This window comes from Bison bison, unplaced genomic scaffold (genome assembly GCF_000754665.1).
Source record: "Bison bison bison isolate TAMUID 2011002044 unplaced genomic scaffold, Bison_UMD1.0 scf7180017864491, whole genome shotgun sequence".
Taxonomy (NCBI): Eukaryota; Metazoa; Chordata; class Mammalia; order Artiodactyla; family Bovidae; genus Bison; species Bison bison.
The window spans coordinates 18,140,459-18,158,341 of record NW_011495050.1 but is presented as its reverse complement, the minus strand read 5'-3'; the positions used below and the strand labels follow the sequence as shown (position 1 = coordinate 18,158,341).

The 17,883-nt window shown below is 34.0% G+C and overlaps 1 protein-coding gene across 1 annotated transcript in view; it reads left to right on the top strand.

The window, feature by feature from the left end:
* Positions 1-17,883, top strand: part of RIMS2 (regulating synaptic membrane exocytosis 2) — a 319,527-nt gene that overhangs the window by 172,982 nt on the left and 128,662 nt on the right. The window contains exon 17 of the mRNA XM_010863490.1: positions 5,850-6,022. Within this exon, the coding sequence (XP_010861792.1) occupies positions 5,850-6,022 (173 nt within the window). The remainder of the gene's footprint in view (positions 1-5,849; positions 6,023-17,883) is intronic.

Here is a 17,883-nt window from a genome sequence, read left to right as displayed (position 1 = left end):
GATAGCTGATTGTTAAACATGTATCAGCACACCACTTCCTATCCATACCCATTACAGAGAATGAAAGGATTAACTGCCTAAACTCTATTCAGCTCTCATTACAGTAGTTTATACTCTGACTTGGGCTTCCCTGGTGGCTCAGATAGTAAAGAATCTGCCTGCAATGCAGAAGACCCAGGTTTGATCCCTGGGTCAGGAAGATCCCCTGGAGGAGGACACGGCAACCCACTCCAGGATTATTGCCTGGAGAATCCCATGGACAAAGGAGCCTGGTGGGCTACAGTACACGGGGATGCAAAGAGTCGGACGTGACTGAGCAACTAACACTTTGACTTTTTCACTTTATACTCCAATTTGATACTTTATATTGGAGACAGTACCTCGGGATATAGCCCAGATAAAATAACCATTCCATTCACTTCTATTCATTAAAAATTCATTGAGTTCCTAGTTAGGCATTACTGATCTAGATAATGGGAATACTAAAATCAATATGACAATAATTCTCCTCAAGGAATTTATAATCTAGCAAGAAAAAATGATAGGTAGAAGGTAGATAGATAGATAGGAAAGAGACAGAGACATGTAGAAACAGAAACGTGATAAAAGTGTAAGAAAGGCATGAATAAAGTAGTTTAGGAGCACTCAACGCAATGATCAATTCTCTTGAAAGAAATTAAGAGTTTTCTAGCTGGGATTTCATTTGCAGGGTACTGTTTACAAAGTTAAATCTTAAATTATTGCTCAGTTTTCTCTGGCCCTTCCTCATTGTCTTCTCCCTCCAAAGCAGAGGATTTATCACACAAACTTCTTTAGAAGTCCTATCTAGACAAAATGATCTATTGACTGATTTTTGCACAGTGCAACATTCAAATCAGACAATGATGAGAATTTTGGACAGAAAAAAGAACATCTAGAAATAGTTCCTTAAAAAGAGAGTACCTACAGGTGTGGTACTAACAAAAGCATCCACTCTGAATTATTACATGAAATGAAAATAAGGTGATGCAAATAAGAGCATCTTCTTGCTCTTGTGATTGCTTAATTTACCACAGTGCCAAGAGTTCCTCTACTCTGTTCCTGTGTCCTCTAGATCCCCCGACCAGTATCAAGAGCCCTGCCTACAACTTCAGCTTCCCTCTTCTCTTTCACAGATTTTGTTTGCCCCAATTTTTCCCTACCATTTAACCTATTCATGTTTTATCTCTGAATATGATATGAATATTCCTCCAAATATTTCTTGATGATCTAAAACATTTTTCTTCAAGCTTGGACTTTATTGCTTCCCAGTATTTTGCCATAACCAATTCTCAGGCTAGCGTTTTATACAAGAGATTATAGTTTTACAGTGAGATTCAATAAACTGAAGACAAGCAATGCTTCAGGAATCTTATAGAAGTTCATATACAAAGCTCAAATGATATGAGTTGCTGAGATGCTGCAGAGAAATCAAACAAGGAAATTACTAATTTAAGAACTTGAATATACTGGAGAAAATGAAAATTTCATCTTAGAAATTTGAGGGTTTTTTCCTCAGGAATATTATTATAAAAATTTGATAATAACTTTCCGTGCAGTAGAGCTCTGCTGATATTCTGTTTCTTTCCACTGATTTAGATAAATAGGGAGAACATTAACTTTTCCAGGCCACTTAAGAACTCTAGAGTCTGGAACATCCTCGAGAATAATTTCCTGTAAATTTTTCTAGTTTATGATCTGCTTAATAGTACTGTACAAAACATCAAAATGTTGTCAGGAAAAGCTTCTTCACTGTAGTCCAAGACTTTAATGATCTCCAGTCAGCACAGTTTTCAGCTGAGATCCTGTAATCCTATGCAGTAAACCTTCTTTGTTTTTGTTCCATTAAAGATAATGATGAGCACGTCATCTATTTTTCATCTGTCAGCTGTAAACTAATACATGCTAGTCATTTAAGACATTATTTATTGTATAGTGCCAAAGCAATATCAACCATTTCCTAAAGGAACTTATTCACATTCATAATTCATTACCTTGGTGTAATAATTTGGCTGCTTCTGTCTCACTTTTAAATTATATAAATTAAATAACTTTCATTTATCATACTTTTGGAAAAGCAAAAAGATTGGATGACTTTAAAAGTAAACTCCCGTGGTAGGTCAAATAATTGATGATTTGGGTGTTTTGGGGAATTGTATACATGAAGATGTTATATTCTAAATGTATTAAAAATATGTCCTTCTGAAGTTTTACTTATAAATTTTTTTCTATTGTTTCTTACTTTCCAAATTTCTTATTCTGTTTATCATGTGTCTATTTGTAATAGAAACCTGAGCTATATCCCAAAGGTAAACATGCTCAGTTACTAGAATAGAGAAATGCATTTGGTGCAGGCCTCATTGAGGCAGCAAAGTCATCATCAAACTTGACCTCTTAGCTAATTTGTAGTCTTTCTGTACTTAAACTAATCCATTCAGTGTTTTTTTATTTAGATCTGCTGCTTTAGGTGCTGGAAGTGAACAACTGCTGTGTGCTAAGCATGCTATTGGGTATTTTGATTATGTTATTTCTCTTACCCCTCAGAAGAACTCTGAAAATGAGATTTATCCTTATTTTACTGGTTAAAAAAACTAAACCTTAGATTTTAAATGAAATCTTTGACTCTTAGGTGCTAAGAGAGTTACAAAGATAAGGAGGATATTATTCTGGCTTTTCAGAGCTCATATTCTAATAGAAGGTTTGAAAATTAAATATGAATAGACACACATACCTATAACAAAAGGTAGCTTGTGATGAATTATATAAAGGCATAAAACTATAGTGTGTGGAATCTTATCTTTCTTTAAATTTTGCTTATCCAAAATTTTAGCTCAGCAAACTAGATTATCTGAGAGGTCTTAGCCAAAGATATGTGCTGTGTATACCATATGCGTTTAAAAAAATTTTTTTCAAGCCTTTGGCTGGCCCGTCTGCACCTATGAATCATAACATCAGGATCAAAACCCTTGATGACCTAAAGAGACAAAGGCTAGAAGCTGCAAAGTCAGAATCCTAACTACTAAAATACAAAAGTCAAATAAGTTGAGAATCAGTAGTTCCCTGTGAGGTGATGGGATATAAGTGAACCCAGCCAAATGTGAAAGATGAGGCCTGAGGACATACCAAGAGTCAGTCAGAACGTTTAATTTAATATTTCATCTGCTGTATAAATATGTTTTCTGAAATGAATCTCTTATACATAGAAATAGTTATATTTTTGTTGTAGCTTAGAGCAGTTTTAAGATAATAAACTTCCTGTTGGGTATTTCACCTGATAACTCTTTTGGTAAATATATTCCTGGAATTGGTACTAAGCCAGTGTTTAGCTGCTCTGTAACCATCATCATCATCCATGTCATCATTTGTCACTTATTAAGCACTTCTAGGTGTTCAGTGTTGCGCTAAGTGCTTTATGTGCATTATCTTACTTCATCCTTGCAGGGAACCTGGGAATTGGGTGTGATTGTTCTCCATATTTTAACAGATAAAAAGCTGAAACTCATAGATGCAATTGGCCCAAGATCACAAACCTAATAATTTATGTAACCAGGATTCATACTAGTGATTCAATGTCATTGCAGAGCATGTGCTTTTAATGGTTATACCTTAATAGTTCCTGAGTTAAAAGTTATGGCTTATCATTTGAACTTTGATAATAAATAATCCCATAAGTAAAAACAAAAAAAAATTGTTTTTCTATTCAATGATAAATTATTTTTAAACATATAAATAGCAGTATGTTCCTCTTTTTTTATTATAAATTAAAAGAATGAGAAAGTAAAGTTCCACCAATATAATATAGTATCTATTGAACAATTTAATAATATTGAAAAGTTTCTTTGTCCATTTTTAATATATATGAAGTATCCCAAAAATATATAAATAAAATGAAATTCTTCCATTTGAGGTCAAATTTACTTTTAATAAATTTCATGGAAAAAAATCCATATATGTGTGTATCCAGCATTATCTATGCTAGCCAGTATATACTAGTTATTTGTGTGTGGATGTGTGTGTATATATATATATATTTATTTATTTATTTATGTTTAATACACTGGCTTACATAGATAATGTTGGATCCATCCATTGAAATGTTATTCTGGGCAATGATGAAAACATTGTCATTTAAAGTAAATTGTTTTCATTATTTTAAAATGACTTTAGTTTGAAAAAAGAATATCATGGACTGAATGTTCTCTAAATAAATGCATTGTAAATAAATAGACTTTCTTTTAAAATCAAATATAATAGTTCTATTTACATAGATATTTCCTGGGAAAAAGACAATGATTTTTTAAATAATTTTACTGTATTTTTTTATAATCAAGAATTCCAACAAAGTCAAAAGTTAGAGTGGATTTAGAAAGGCCATATTTTACCTAATTTATATATTTCAGATAAAGGATTTGATTATAACATTTTATGGACCTTCGAAATAATTCTTATATTTTACATTTAGAAATGGATCAGTTATTAACTCAAAAATATATAACAGAATACTGGGAGAGATGGAGGGGTTGAGGGGGAGAAACAGATCAGTTGAATTGATCTAATTAATTTAGATTTAAATTTAAATTAATTTATTTATGCTATATACTATTGCCATTCAACTTGCTTTACCAAAATATTTTTATCTAGCTAATATTTTCAGTGAATTATTACCCATATAGGATTATTTATTAGGCAATGATTATTCAAGTCACAGTAATGGTTTGCATAAGATAATCATCATTGTAATGATTTGTTAATATTGCCAGTATCTGTGGTTTAAAAAAATCTCCATTAAGAAATTCACCAGGTAAGAATTTTTACCATTATATTTAAGTGGATATTAACAAAGAAAAATCCATTAGCGGATAGTCTCTTAGCCCAATAATAGCCATCAGGTACTGGCGGCATTATTTTGTATTATGCCATATACCAGGCATGTATTATTTCTGATTTTCAAAACAGTGCCGCAAGGAACAAAACAATGCTGCAAGGAAGACATTATTTTCCCTATTATTTTATAAACAGGATTTTAAAGGTGAAATAATTTGCTCAAGTTTACCCAGCTAGTAATAGTTTTCCTTACTCCAGGTTTTCAAGACTTCAAAATCTATCCTTTTTTTACATTCCATATGTCATTAACATAAAGCCTCTATGATGGTTTTCAGTCTACCAGAATATTTGAACACCCTGTACCCTGGCTGTGCCAGATAATCATCTGAATATTTCAGTTCCAGGAAGTTTGAATTATCATAAATAATAATGACTTTTTCTAGTATTTCTAGGATTCATCAAAATTCCAGCAACCACTCAGAAATTAAACTTTCTCTTTTCTCTTGGCCTTTCTTTAAAAAGTTAGTGTTTTAATAATTAGATTTTGTATTACCTCTAGGTTTTCACTGAAGCATAATGGATTTAAGAGAAAATTTATGCTATTAAAATTGGTTTTCATAAGTTACAGTGGCAACTTCATCATGCTTTTAAAAAAATTTTATTCAAAAATTTAAAAAAATTTGCTTCCTAATATTAAGCCAAATATTTATTTCCCAGATTTTGCCCAAATGTTCTTCCCTGAGGCCATTGCTCTTGTGAAACTGTTTTAATGGCCTTCATTGGGGTGTGGTGAAAAAGCTCTAATTGACTTTACTGAAAACAAGGGTTTCATATAAATTGAATTTTTCTTTTAGGATAATTGCCATTCACTTTTGTTTTATATGCAACTGAGTGGGGTTTTGCAGTATCCTCTGTGGACAATTAAAGTGCTGAAATAGGAGAAGCGAGTAATTGCTTTGTGTGGTAATACTGACAACTTCTGCGTGTTTGTCAATCTGTGTTAACAGTATCGATCGGGATGGGATCCTCATAGAGGGGCAGATAATATTTCCACTAAATCTTCGGACAGTGACGTAAGTGATATATCTGCGGTTTCCAGGACTAGTAGTGCTTCTCGTTTCAGCAGCACAAGCTACATGTCTGTCCAATCAGAACGGCCAAGAGGAAACAAGAAAATCAGGTGAGTAGGGGGCTTTAAGAAGGAAATTCTAAACATGTTTTAGAATATCTTTATTTTTCTTTGGATAAATGTAAAATCCTTTCCTTCTAAATGGTTAATATATATCATGAAGACAAACAACTTCTGTGATTACTTTTTATTATATTTTGGTCTACATTTCATACTTTTTTCACACAGAAAAGTTTTGTAGAACTTATAATAATTTTCTTGCTAGATTATTTGAAATAGTATCATTAGCTATTTTTCATGTTTATTATTGAAAAAGTAATTCTGTTGTTGTATTTTTACTGAGATTAAAGGGATGGTTAAATGAAGACTTGAATGTTTTTAATATTCTAAGGAATATGAAAAATCGTATTGGAAGGTGATGAATGCATTTCAATGATTAAGAAAACACAACATTACTTTTTGTGGAGGATGCTCTCTTGTCCTCCTGAAACTTTTATAAATGTATGGAAGTTTCTCCAAAAAATTTATAAATGTATGTTAGTATAATTTTCATTTATCACCTCATCTATAGACTTTATGGGCATCTAAGCTAAATTAGTTTTTTTTTTTTTTTTTAATTCCTATTGGATCAAAACAAAACAAAAATCAGTAATGGGGAGACCACAACTTTTTTCCAGGCAACTTTGTAACAGGAAAACACAACTTAAAAAAGCAATTTTGGTTTAACTGTTGCTTACATAGTGCTTCTCTGTTATACACTGGAAAAAACGTTTTCGATGCTTAAAAGATGTAATTTTTACCTATGTTTTAGTAATTTTCATTACTTTTCTATTTAATTTTGTATGTATTTTTTTTCTTAACATTTTCTTTCTTTTTTGTGTTTATTTGCATGCCTTCAATTTGTGTTGCTTTCAAAAGGCCAAAGGGACTAGAAGAGGGAGGGAAAGAAGGGGATAAGCATGAAGAGATAGTTCATGCGGAGGAAGAGGTAAAGGAAGAAAGAACTAATGAGAATGAGAAAGGGAAAGACATTACAAACATGTGTAATAAGGAGAAAAACAGAGAATCAGGAGATGAGGAAAAAACACCAGATATACCTGAGCAAGGGAAAGAAAAAGAACAGTGGAATAAAGAGGATTTGCAAAAGCAATTCTCACAAGATGATGACAGGTAAAATTTGCTTATTTTTATAGACATTTCCCATTAGTTATGTCCTTTCTCTTAATCCTATTTTGCCATTTGCATTGGGTTTATTTTCTTGCATTTTATCTATTTAGCTTCTAATACAACCAATTAATGTGTTGACAAGTTACTATCAAACAGATTGATTTATTAACCAGTCTTCAATTTGTATACACTAGCTCTCAGTATGATTTAATTGGGTTTTTTAATCCTTTTTGACTAGGTAAATCTAAAGTAAATTTCCCTTTCCATTTTTTTTAGCGTGAAATACTGTATATCTTCCCAATTTGTAGAGTCAAAAATCTTTAAAGTGAGGTTCTGAAGGGGCTGGGAAAGTGTGGCCTGCTCTACAAGAAATATTATACACTAGAAACGAACTTTTAAAACGAGTGGCAAAATAGGTAGCAAAATGTAAGCTTTATTCTGTCCTCGAATAAAAAAGCAAGTCCTTTGTCTTATAGTTTTCTGGTGGGTTCTAGTGTAGTTTTAATTCCTGAGAAAAATTGTGAAGAACAGTGTTCTTTGATCCTTTAAAAAGAAAAGATAGAGGCTTCAGGGCTTGTTAGAAGGCAAACATATTGGGTTAGAAATTCATTCAGCTGGAAAACTGCCAGAGAAGGAACTTTGAACAGAGGATAAATGGAAAAAAAACATAACAGCAAGGCATAAAGCCAAGTGTGTTTTCATTTTCATGACGTGATGCATTAATAAGTATGAAGCCATCTTCACAGTGCTGTACTGAAAGTCGCATCAGCCCAAGCACACATAGACTTCACCTCTCTGCCTGAGGAGATGAGCTTTCCCTAGCTACAATTCTCTGAGACTAAGAGTGGCAAAGCATGTATGGTTTGGAGGAATTTGGGTTTCTAGTGGCCAATTCAGAATTTGATTTTGTATTCTTATGAAGTTGGCATAATAAGCACACCCAATTACAAGCCAAATTTTGCTTTATTATATATAAATTCAATCTCAATTTATGCTTTACTCAAAATTAATGAGAAGATAATCATCATAAATGTTTACCCCCTTGGTATACAATTCAGTGGTCTAATTCTATGACACTTCAATTCTTGTCTCAGTTTGCTATATTTAACTATCTGTGGTCTATGAAGGTTTCTATGTAATAGACACAAAACCTAAAAGTTAGTTTTAAGTTAGGCATATTTTGTGAGTCCAATCTGAACTAGTAATTTCAAGTCTATTTTCTTTGTTTACATTGCTTTATTAATGAAGACTATTTTTCTGACTTATTTGGCATAGGGTCATTTCATCATTAATTCACAGAGAATAGTTTTTGAAAATTTCCTTAGAAAGAGACATAGAGTTTCCTTTCTTTAAAAAGCAGAGCAAAATGTGGGCCTCTAATGTGTTTTCCTTTCTTTAAATTGTGTAAAGCAGAACATATGAGCCCCTTGCTGTGTGCCTGTTGCCAAAGTCTCTGTTAGCATATCTGGCTTGGTGGGTAGAAGTTTGGAGGTTATATTTTTAAGTTCTTGATTTTTAATAATTTCTGCACCATTTTCTTCTTGATAAAAGCACATTATTTTATTCAGGAAAGAAAAGGATGGTATAGTCCTAGCAATGAGTCTTTTAAGGCACTGTACTCTGCTTAAATATGACTATGTAATACTTGCAGAACTGGAAAATACACAGGGCCAGGCTGATGTCTTTCAGTTCAGTTCAGTTCAGTTCAGTCACTCAGTCGTGTCCGACTCTTTGCGACCCCATGAATCACAGCACGCCAGGCCTCCCTGTCCATCACCACCTCCCGGAGTTCACTCAGACTCACGTCCATCGAGTCAGTGATGCCATCCAGCCATCTCATCCTCTGTCGTCCCTTTCTCCTCCTGCCCCCAGTCCCTCCCAGCTGATGTCTTTAGGGAACATATATTCTATAAGATGGCAAAAAGTATCAACTGCAGTTATTTGTGAGAAAATGTTGGTGCCACTAATTAATTTTTGCAGCATAAGGTCCTGAATTAGCTTTCACATCTCAGAATAAAATGAGCAATCTTTATTCCGAGAGAAAATATGTCTGAGTACTGCTAGTAACATTTTGTTTTGGTAGTTGATGAACATAATCATGGATTATTTAAATGACAAAAACAATTTAATATGCTTGTGCAACATTATTGAAAGTACTCTTATTCTATAGTACACCATTGATGTTTACTTGTAATCCAAGTTTTGTAAAAGAAAAATTATTTTCTGAATTCAGAGTTTAATATCTATAGCAATGCTGGTATATTTAAAATTAACATAGTAACTGCAATGAACCAAATCCACTGTAGTTGCTATTTTCATTATAGTGATTGGATTTCATTGTGTGAGACAAAATTATATTGTTTGTGTTATAGTTACCATATTAAAGTCTTTTGAATGTACAAGTAAAAAATGAATAGCAAAAAGTAAATTTTTTAAAAGTTCATTAAATATTTGAATATAATATTTTTCAAAGTAGCTTATAAATAATACATTTGTATTTAGCTATTTGTATTCCCACACAGGTAGATTGGTCTGGTTAAATATCCATATATCATTAATGATTGTCTAGTAATCATTTCTAGAAAATCTGATTTACCATTTAAAATATTTTTCTCCCATCTGTGTACCTGGATATGCTTTAAATTTTATAGCTATCTACATTTGCTGATTATGTACCATATATATATGTGGTAGGCTATCCCAGAAAAAAGTTTTCAGAGGTAATGAAAAATCATTCAATGAACCAATGTTTATTTACAAAATTTCTCAGGCAGAGTACTTTGAACTGGGGATAAAAGTGAAATCAAGCAGTTCTAAATTTCTAAGTCTGAAGGTCAAGTAATTTCTTAGCCTTGTGTGGATGGATATTTAAGGATAGCTCCATATCCAAAAAAATTTCATCAAGAAGCATAAATATATTCACAAGGATATTTGGTGAAAGAATTTGGCATAAGAAGTGGAGATCTTAAGTAAATCTGCAGTGGAAGATAGAAAAATAAATATTGAAAAGTACAGTATTGTCAAAACTAACAACACTGATAGCTTTGTGATCAAATTACTCATCCATCCCTCCAGATTCTGTTCTGGGCATATAAGACCAAAGAAAAAATAATTCAAGAAACTTGTTTATCTACAAATTTGTGTAGATAGCTAAATAAGGTATCCTGAACCTCAACAGATTGCCTGCTCCTCAGATCTCATATTTTTGTATTACTCAGCTTTCTTTTAATACAAATGATATAGTTTATAGTTGTGTAAAAACTTTATGGCTTCATTATTGTAAAATGGATTCAAGGTCTTAGGTAAAAGTGAAACATTCACACAAAGATTCATGTTTTAATGAAGACTATACAGAAAACCTTGAAAATTTGTATTTATCTGATATTTAGCAAATTTTTATGCTTTACATTCTTACAGAAGAGTCATTTTAAATGATCATTTGTAAGACCAAAATATAAATTAAAAGTTTCAAAAATAAAAGAAAATGAGTTCTCAGGCATGTCTATAAGTGGTATGTATATTTTCTCTTTCTGAAGAAAATGTTCTTGAGGTAGGAAAAGTTTTCAAAGGAAAAAGATGGCATCAGTTCAAAATATTCATGAATAACTGTTTTTAAGAGTCTTAAACCATGAGTTTAAGACTTAACTTAACTCTATATGAGTTTTAGTGAACTCCGGGAGTTGGTGATGGACAGGGAGGCCTGGCGTGCTGCAATTCATGGGGTCGCAAAAAGTCGAACACGGCTGAGTGACTGAACTGAACCGAACTGAAACCATCTCAATTATCTAGCAAAAAAAGTTCTTATAGTCTTTAAAAGGGCAAGCAGAATAATTGTTAATGAAATATTTACTACTGCTAACTTATAGATCAGAGTTAAAATGTGATAACACATTTTCCTGACTATGTGATATAACTTGATGTTACCACATATTTACTCATATTATAGACCTTTAAAGGGCAAACAGTATGTTTTATGAAAATAATTATGGATTAGGAATCTAAAATACTTGTTTTCTCATTCTGATTCTGTTACGTGTCCCTAGCCACTTTGCCTGGCTTTTTTCACTTGTCAAATAAATGAATGAATGATTCACACTCCTCGTTTAGATGAGTGTAAGACACAGCAAAGGGCAAGTAAGCATCTTCTGTTATACTAATGATTTGTCTTCATCATGAATTCAAGGAATAACTGGGTCTGTGGCTAACCACCAGTAAAACAAACAGCTCAACATATGTTTCTCTCACCTAGCAGATGATTCCAAAATTTAGGTGACTTTTGTAATACTTCATTGATCAGGTTGAGTTTTTGTTGTTTTCTGGAAGTATGTCTCAGTGCTAACTCTCCCAGAGGGCATACTGATGGATTATGCTGTTCAGCTGATGGATTATTGATGGCTTGTGTTTTCCTCTTCTCATTGAAGCTATCTTCTAGTTAATACCACTGAAAATCTTATACACCCAAGCAACATCTATCCTGTTTTATGATTGTGATGAAAAGGGAACTTAAAAAACAAAACAAAACAACAACAAAAAACGCTTGATTACGACTTTTAGAATTTTGATCCTGTAAAGGCCCAGGAATTTGCATTTTAAAAACAATCCCTCCCCACCACGTGATTATGATGTATCCTTCCTCTCTTTTGGGTTGCTTACATTTCCTCATGAATGCTGAGATAAGCTTGTCAGTTTCGAAGGGAAAAAAAGCAGCTAGGATTTTGACTGGGATTGTTTAATTAGAGCAATTTAGGCATTATTGCCATCTTAGAAAATGTTGTCTTCTCATCCATGAGCACAAAGATGTTCCCTTATGTTACTTTCTTTCAGTGATGTTTCATCGTTTTCAGGATACATACCTTGTACTACTTTTGTTAAATTTATTCCAAATATTTTATTTTTGAAGTGAAATTGTTATTAAATTCATTTGTGCCTAATCATTGCTAGTATATAGAAACACAATTTATTTTTATAACTTGATCTTGAAACCTACAACCATGCTATATTCACTTATTAGCTCTAAAAGTTTTTAGTTAATACCTTAGGATGTTCTATATGAGGTCATGTCATCTATGACTAAAGATAATTTTATGTCTTCCTTTCTGATCTGAATGCCTTTTGTTTCTTTGTCTTGTCAAATTGACCTGGCTGAAACCATCACTGCAATATTAAATAGAAATGCTCATGGAATGTTTTGAAAAGAAAGAGCCACATAGAATTACACATTAGCTCTAAAAGCATTTCTGAGGGCATTGTCTCCTGTGTCATCATCCATTTAAAAAAAATCTGTGTTAAACTTTATTTTAAAATTGTGAGTAGCTGTCTTTAAGATGTGTCTGTATCACTGAAAAAGAGTGTAGCCCATTGTATGTTTTCTTTATCTAGTCTATCAGGAAGTTCAAGTTCATGGCCAAAGACATGATAATTCTAATCAGTTTCTTGAACTACATTGTATTAAAATCATTACCTATAACTGACATTTTTACTTTTCCTCTTTTTTGAGACTCTGCTTCCTTATACCTGTTTTATTACAATTGTGTTATATAACTTTGTTCTAAAAAACTGTCTCAAATTGTATATGCTGCTAAATCATAAGAGCTTTCATATTGCATCTAGCCTTTCCACCTTTAGAATTCAGCCCTATTACATTCTCTTCTTGAAATGTTTTTTCCTCTGCACTCTTGTGATTGTACACTCCTTTAGGTTTCTATCCATCGTTCTGATCACTTCTGTCTTCTTTGGGAGCATTCTCTTTGCCCCTTGATAATTTCCAGACTCCCATAGTAGGCTGTCTTTCCTTTGCGTGTTCTATCTTGATGGTGCTTTCTATTCTGTGACTTTCAGTAGCATCTATGTATTCAGTTCAGTTCAGTTCAGTTCAGTCTCTCAGTCGTGTCCGACTCTTTGTGACCCCATGAATAGCAGCACGCCAGGCCTCCCTGTCCATCACCAACTCCCAGAGTTCATTCAGACTCACGTCCATCGAGTCAGTGATGCCATCCAGCCATCTCATTCTCTGTTGTCCCCTTCTCCTCCTTCCCCCAATCCCTCCCAGCATCAGAGTCTTTTCCAGTGAGTCAACTCTTCACATGAGGTGGCCAAAGTACTGGAGTTTCAGCTTTAGCCTCATTCCTTTCAAAGAAATCCGAGAGCTGATCTCCTTTAGAATGGACTGGTTGGATTGATGGCTTCCAAATCTGTATTTCCAACCCAGGTCCCATTCTTATTTATCTGTCAGATCTTTTCAGTCCTCTTCTGGCCATCTTCTTATCTGTCCTGGGGATGTACCAAAGTCAGCATGTATAATTGAATTCATCATACCTCTCACAGAACAGGTGACCACATTTAGTAACCCACTCCCCATTTGTACTCTCGATATGTGGCAGCAGCATCCTCACACGTGCCTCAACCAGAAACCTAAGCATCACCCTTTACTAGTTCTTTCCCTGAGCATAATTCCCTCCCTCCAGTCACCATGTCTTATTGATCCTAAAACTTAATTATCTCTGAAGTATTCCATTTCTCCCTAACTCTATATCTACTTCCATGATCTACACTACTATCTCTTATGGAGATTAGTTCAACAGGAAAATCTTATCTTTTAAAAATGATAGCCTTTAAATCTGAGCTCGTTATGCTAATAGCATAAAAAATGAGTAGTCAAATTCTTTGAAGTTGTTTATTTGTGAATTGTATACCCTTAAAGGATGAATTTTATGATATGTGAATATACTTTAAAAATGGTCATTTGGCTTCTGAAAAAAAAAAGAGAGATCTGTGTTTCTTCTTCAGTAAATACTATGAGTATAGTGGTGATAAAATGCAGGTGATACTTCGTTTAGGGTTAAGTTTGTTGAGCGTGTCTTCTTTTCTATTCCAATACTCCTTAAAAGCTACTTTTCAATAAAATCTTCATCTCTCTCTTTTTTAAATTCTTGTATACATTTTTAATATCACCAGAATACTGAAGTTGAATGAAATACAGGTTTATTCTCAAGAAAAGGTGATAATTTTTTTTCCTTTTTTTTTTTTTTTGCAGCCTCAAATTTATCCTTTTCACATAAATTTAGTTGTTAGCCTAAAACTCTGAAATAATTCTCTCCTCTCTGTGTCTGTCTCTCTCTGTCTCTGTATCTATCTCTAGATAGATACTTAGATAGATTCCTCAGTTAATACATAAATAAGCTATTTTCATAAAAATTTAGGAAAATTTCTTTGTGTGGGAATCTGAGCATGCTGTGACTTCCCAATCTCTGTTTTGGGTCACCAAAAGGGAGAAATCTGAGATTTGAACATGTATGTGGTCTGAAGAGAAAGGGCATTTGAAGATAGGAAAGGCACTGGTTCTAGAGTAAGAACCTGGAGGTGGAGGAGGGGCTTGGTTCAGAAGCAAAGGTGGACTTTGGGTTGGCTCAAACCAGAAAAAAAGACAGATAATAAAATAGATCAGTTATTAGACAGGGAGTTGGGAAGTTGGTTGTCACTGCCTGTTGGCCCTAATGTTCTCAAACACATAAGAAGCGACAATATAAGGGTTTGAAAGTTGAATTTGAGATTTAATTTGAAGATTTGGAATAATCACTGAAGAAAATAGGAGAAAGTAGCTTACCAAAGACAAATTTAAAAGTTGATGAATAGTTCTGCAGATCTAGAAGTTGGAGACCAGCAATTGCAAGACACACCAGCGTGGGAGAGTAGTGTGATCATTCCTAGCAGCACTGAGCCCATCCAAGTGTGGAAACACAATTCAGATTGTAGCATTTGTGGAGGAGTGGGAGTTTTGATGGATGGAGTTGCTGGGAGAATAGCAGTGGAAAGCAACTGAGGGTGCTTGTGTAAATGTCAGTGTTAGACAAGGAGGAGGAAAAGTCCATATGGGAACTTAGAGACTAGGAAAATACAGAGAAAATCCAAGAATTAGAACGCTAGGTCTTGTAGTCAAAAAGGAAGTTTAGGGTGTTGGGCAGGTAGAGCATGTTGTTGAAACTTAAGATCTTGTGGTGGAGCTATTTTCACTAACTGACAAACTCTAAGACATAAGCATTTGGAGTGAGTAGGAGAGTGGGTGAAAAGAATAAAAGTGAAGGTAACAAGATATGTGAGTTTTGGAATTACAAAGCCATTTGATAGGTCTTCTTGATGAATACTTATATTTGATATGGCTATGAGAATTGGGGAATTGAAAAAAAACTAAGCCAGCTCTAAAACTTCAGTGAATGAGTCAGTGACCACGAGGTCATCAGATGACAGAAAGAAAGGGAAAAAAACGGTTAGTATATGTCAGCATGGCCAGAAGTCAAAAGAAAAGAAAGTTTAACAAAGAAAGTTTAACTTTAAAGTAGAAGAGAAATATATTTTTTAAGTAGCCAGTAGATAGAAATATGACAACCTATGAAGAAGGGTAAGTATTTCTCACTAGAGAAGATTTCAGCAGAAGCAGAGTGCTCAAGAAAGCACCAGGTTTCCATTCAGATGGTAATGAAAAGGTCCGGGAACAGGTGGTAAGGGCATAGCTTTGTAACAGTACCACCTGGCTTTTGCTTTGTTGCTGGTGTCACCATCTTTTCCGAGTGGTCTTCACAGCTGACTCATAAAGAGTTATATTCAATACCACATCTCAGTACTTGGATATGAAATTGGAGATCTGTGTTAATTAAAATTTACTCCCACATCTTACATAAATTTTAAGAGGCACACAATTTAATTGACTTTGTACTATATAATCATTTTTAGCAATTTCTGTTAATTTGTATTTCTGTGGTGACTGGTTACTCTATCCTATTATCACATGGGAAATCTTATCCAGAGATTCTTACCTGGATTCATTTTTACTGATGAATTAATTTCATTCTGGTTAGTGTAACAATTTAGGGTTCTATACATTTAAAATAATCATTGACATTCATTTACATATTAAACTTTTGTTTTCTGGCATCACCACTATTGATTATCGGTAAGTAATGTTTATATAGACTTGTCTCCTGTAATAGATTCAACTCATTTTTATTTCTACCATTTTTAACTTTATTTCTAAAATATTACCCACACAGGCTGTATGTTAGTAAAATAAATTTAGTGTGAAAGTAGAGAAATAATTAAATTGAAATGATTTCTAGCATACAAAATAATAGCATTAGAAAAGACTGCTGCAGTAGTTTCTGTCATATTCAATATTTATTTTTACAAGCCAAAAGGACAATTAATCCACAACTGTTATTCTAAATTAAATGCAACATTCTAACCAATGACTCCTAATAGAACCACAGATATACCTCAGGATGAACAATTTTAACATATAGAGGTTACATTTTTATAGAAATAACAAAAAGAAGATCAAGTTTGAAGTCGAAGGATTCCCATGTTGAGTGTCACTGTTAGATGCCAGTTTATCAGTATGGGGTGGAACGGTATAGTAAGACTTCACTTCAGATTCTGATTTTCCATATAGAAAGGATGAATCTAATCTTAAGGAAGCAAAATTCAAAAAAAGAAAATCCGCAAACACCTGGCCTGAGACCTTAGAACCTTAATGACAAAATCAGAAACTTTAATGTTTTGTGTTATCTTGACTTCAGCTTTTCACTCTTACTCTTACCCTTCTCTTTAAAGGCTCTTGCTTTAATTCCTTTGTTTCACAAATAATTCCTTTAATTCACATTGCTTCTAATGTCTGAAGCGCAGTTTCTTTCTCTTTCTGAGTAAAGTACCTGCTCATCCTTTAACACCCAAGTCAAGTACTGCTGCTGCTGCTAAGTCGCTTCAGTCGTGTCCGACTCTGTGCGACCCCATAGACGGCAGCCCACCAGGCTCCCCCGTCCCTGCGATTCTCCAGGCAAGAACACTGGAGTGGGTTGCCATTTCCTTCTCCAATGCATGCAAGTGAAAAGCGAAAGTGAAGTCGCTTAGTCGTGTCTGACTCTTAGCGACCCCATGGACTGCAGCCCACCAGGCTCCTCCATCCATGGGATTTTCCAGGCAAGAGTCCTGGAGTGGGATGCCATTGCCTTCTCCGAAGTCAAGTACAGATTCACCCAAGAGACACCATCTCTCCTCTTCCTTCATGATTTATCTAATATTCTTTTACAGTAACAATTTCTCTTGGGTGCTCATTTTCCTGCCCTGTGAAATAGTTAATTATGTATCCACTTAATCTACGATTGTTGACCGTTAGTTACCACTTAAGGATATGTATTTATTATTTTTATCTCTTTGCTGTCTTCTCAAAATCTACAATCCCTCACACATAGTAGGCACTCAAAAAAGTTTTAGGATGAATGTATGAATAAATGAGATTGTAATAAAGCAGTGACAGTTTTGAGGTGTGAAGAGCTGCTATCACAGTGCTTCTGGCATGTTCAGTATCCAACATGCTCATCTCTCTCTTTGACAAAAATGACCAAGAAGTCACTTTTTTTCTTTAGTGGAAAGAAACTTACTTCTTTCAGAAATCAGTGGAGTTTTTTACCTCGGAGGAGTTTGTTTTATGACACATGTGTATTCTAGTGTGAAAAGATTTAGTTGGTGGGTTGGTTTACTGATTTGATATATGATGAATGAGAAGCATTATTTTATATATATGGTTCAGTTCAGTTCAGTCGCTTAGTCATATCCGACTCTTTGCAACCCCACAGACTGCAGCACTCCAGGCTTACCAGCTCCCGGAGCTTACTCAAACTCATGCCCATAGAGTCGGTGATGCCATCCAACCGTCTCATCTTCTGTCATCCCTTTCTCCTCCCACCTTCAATCTT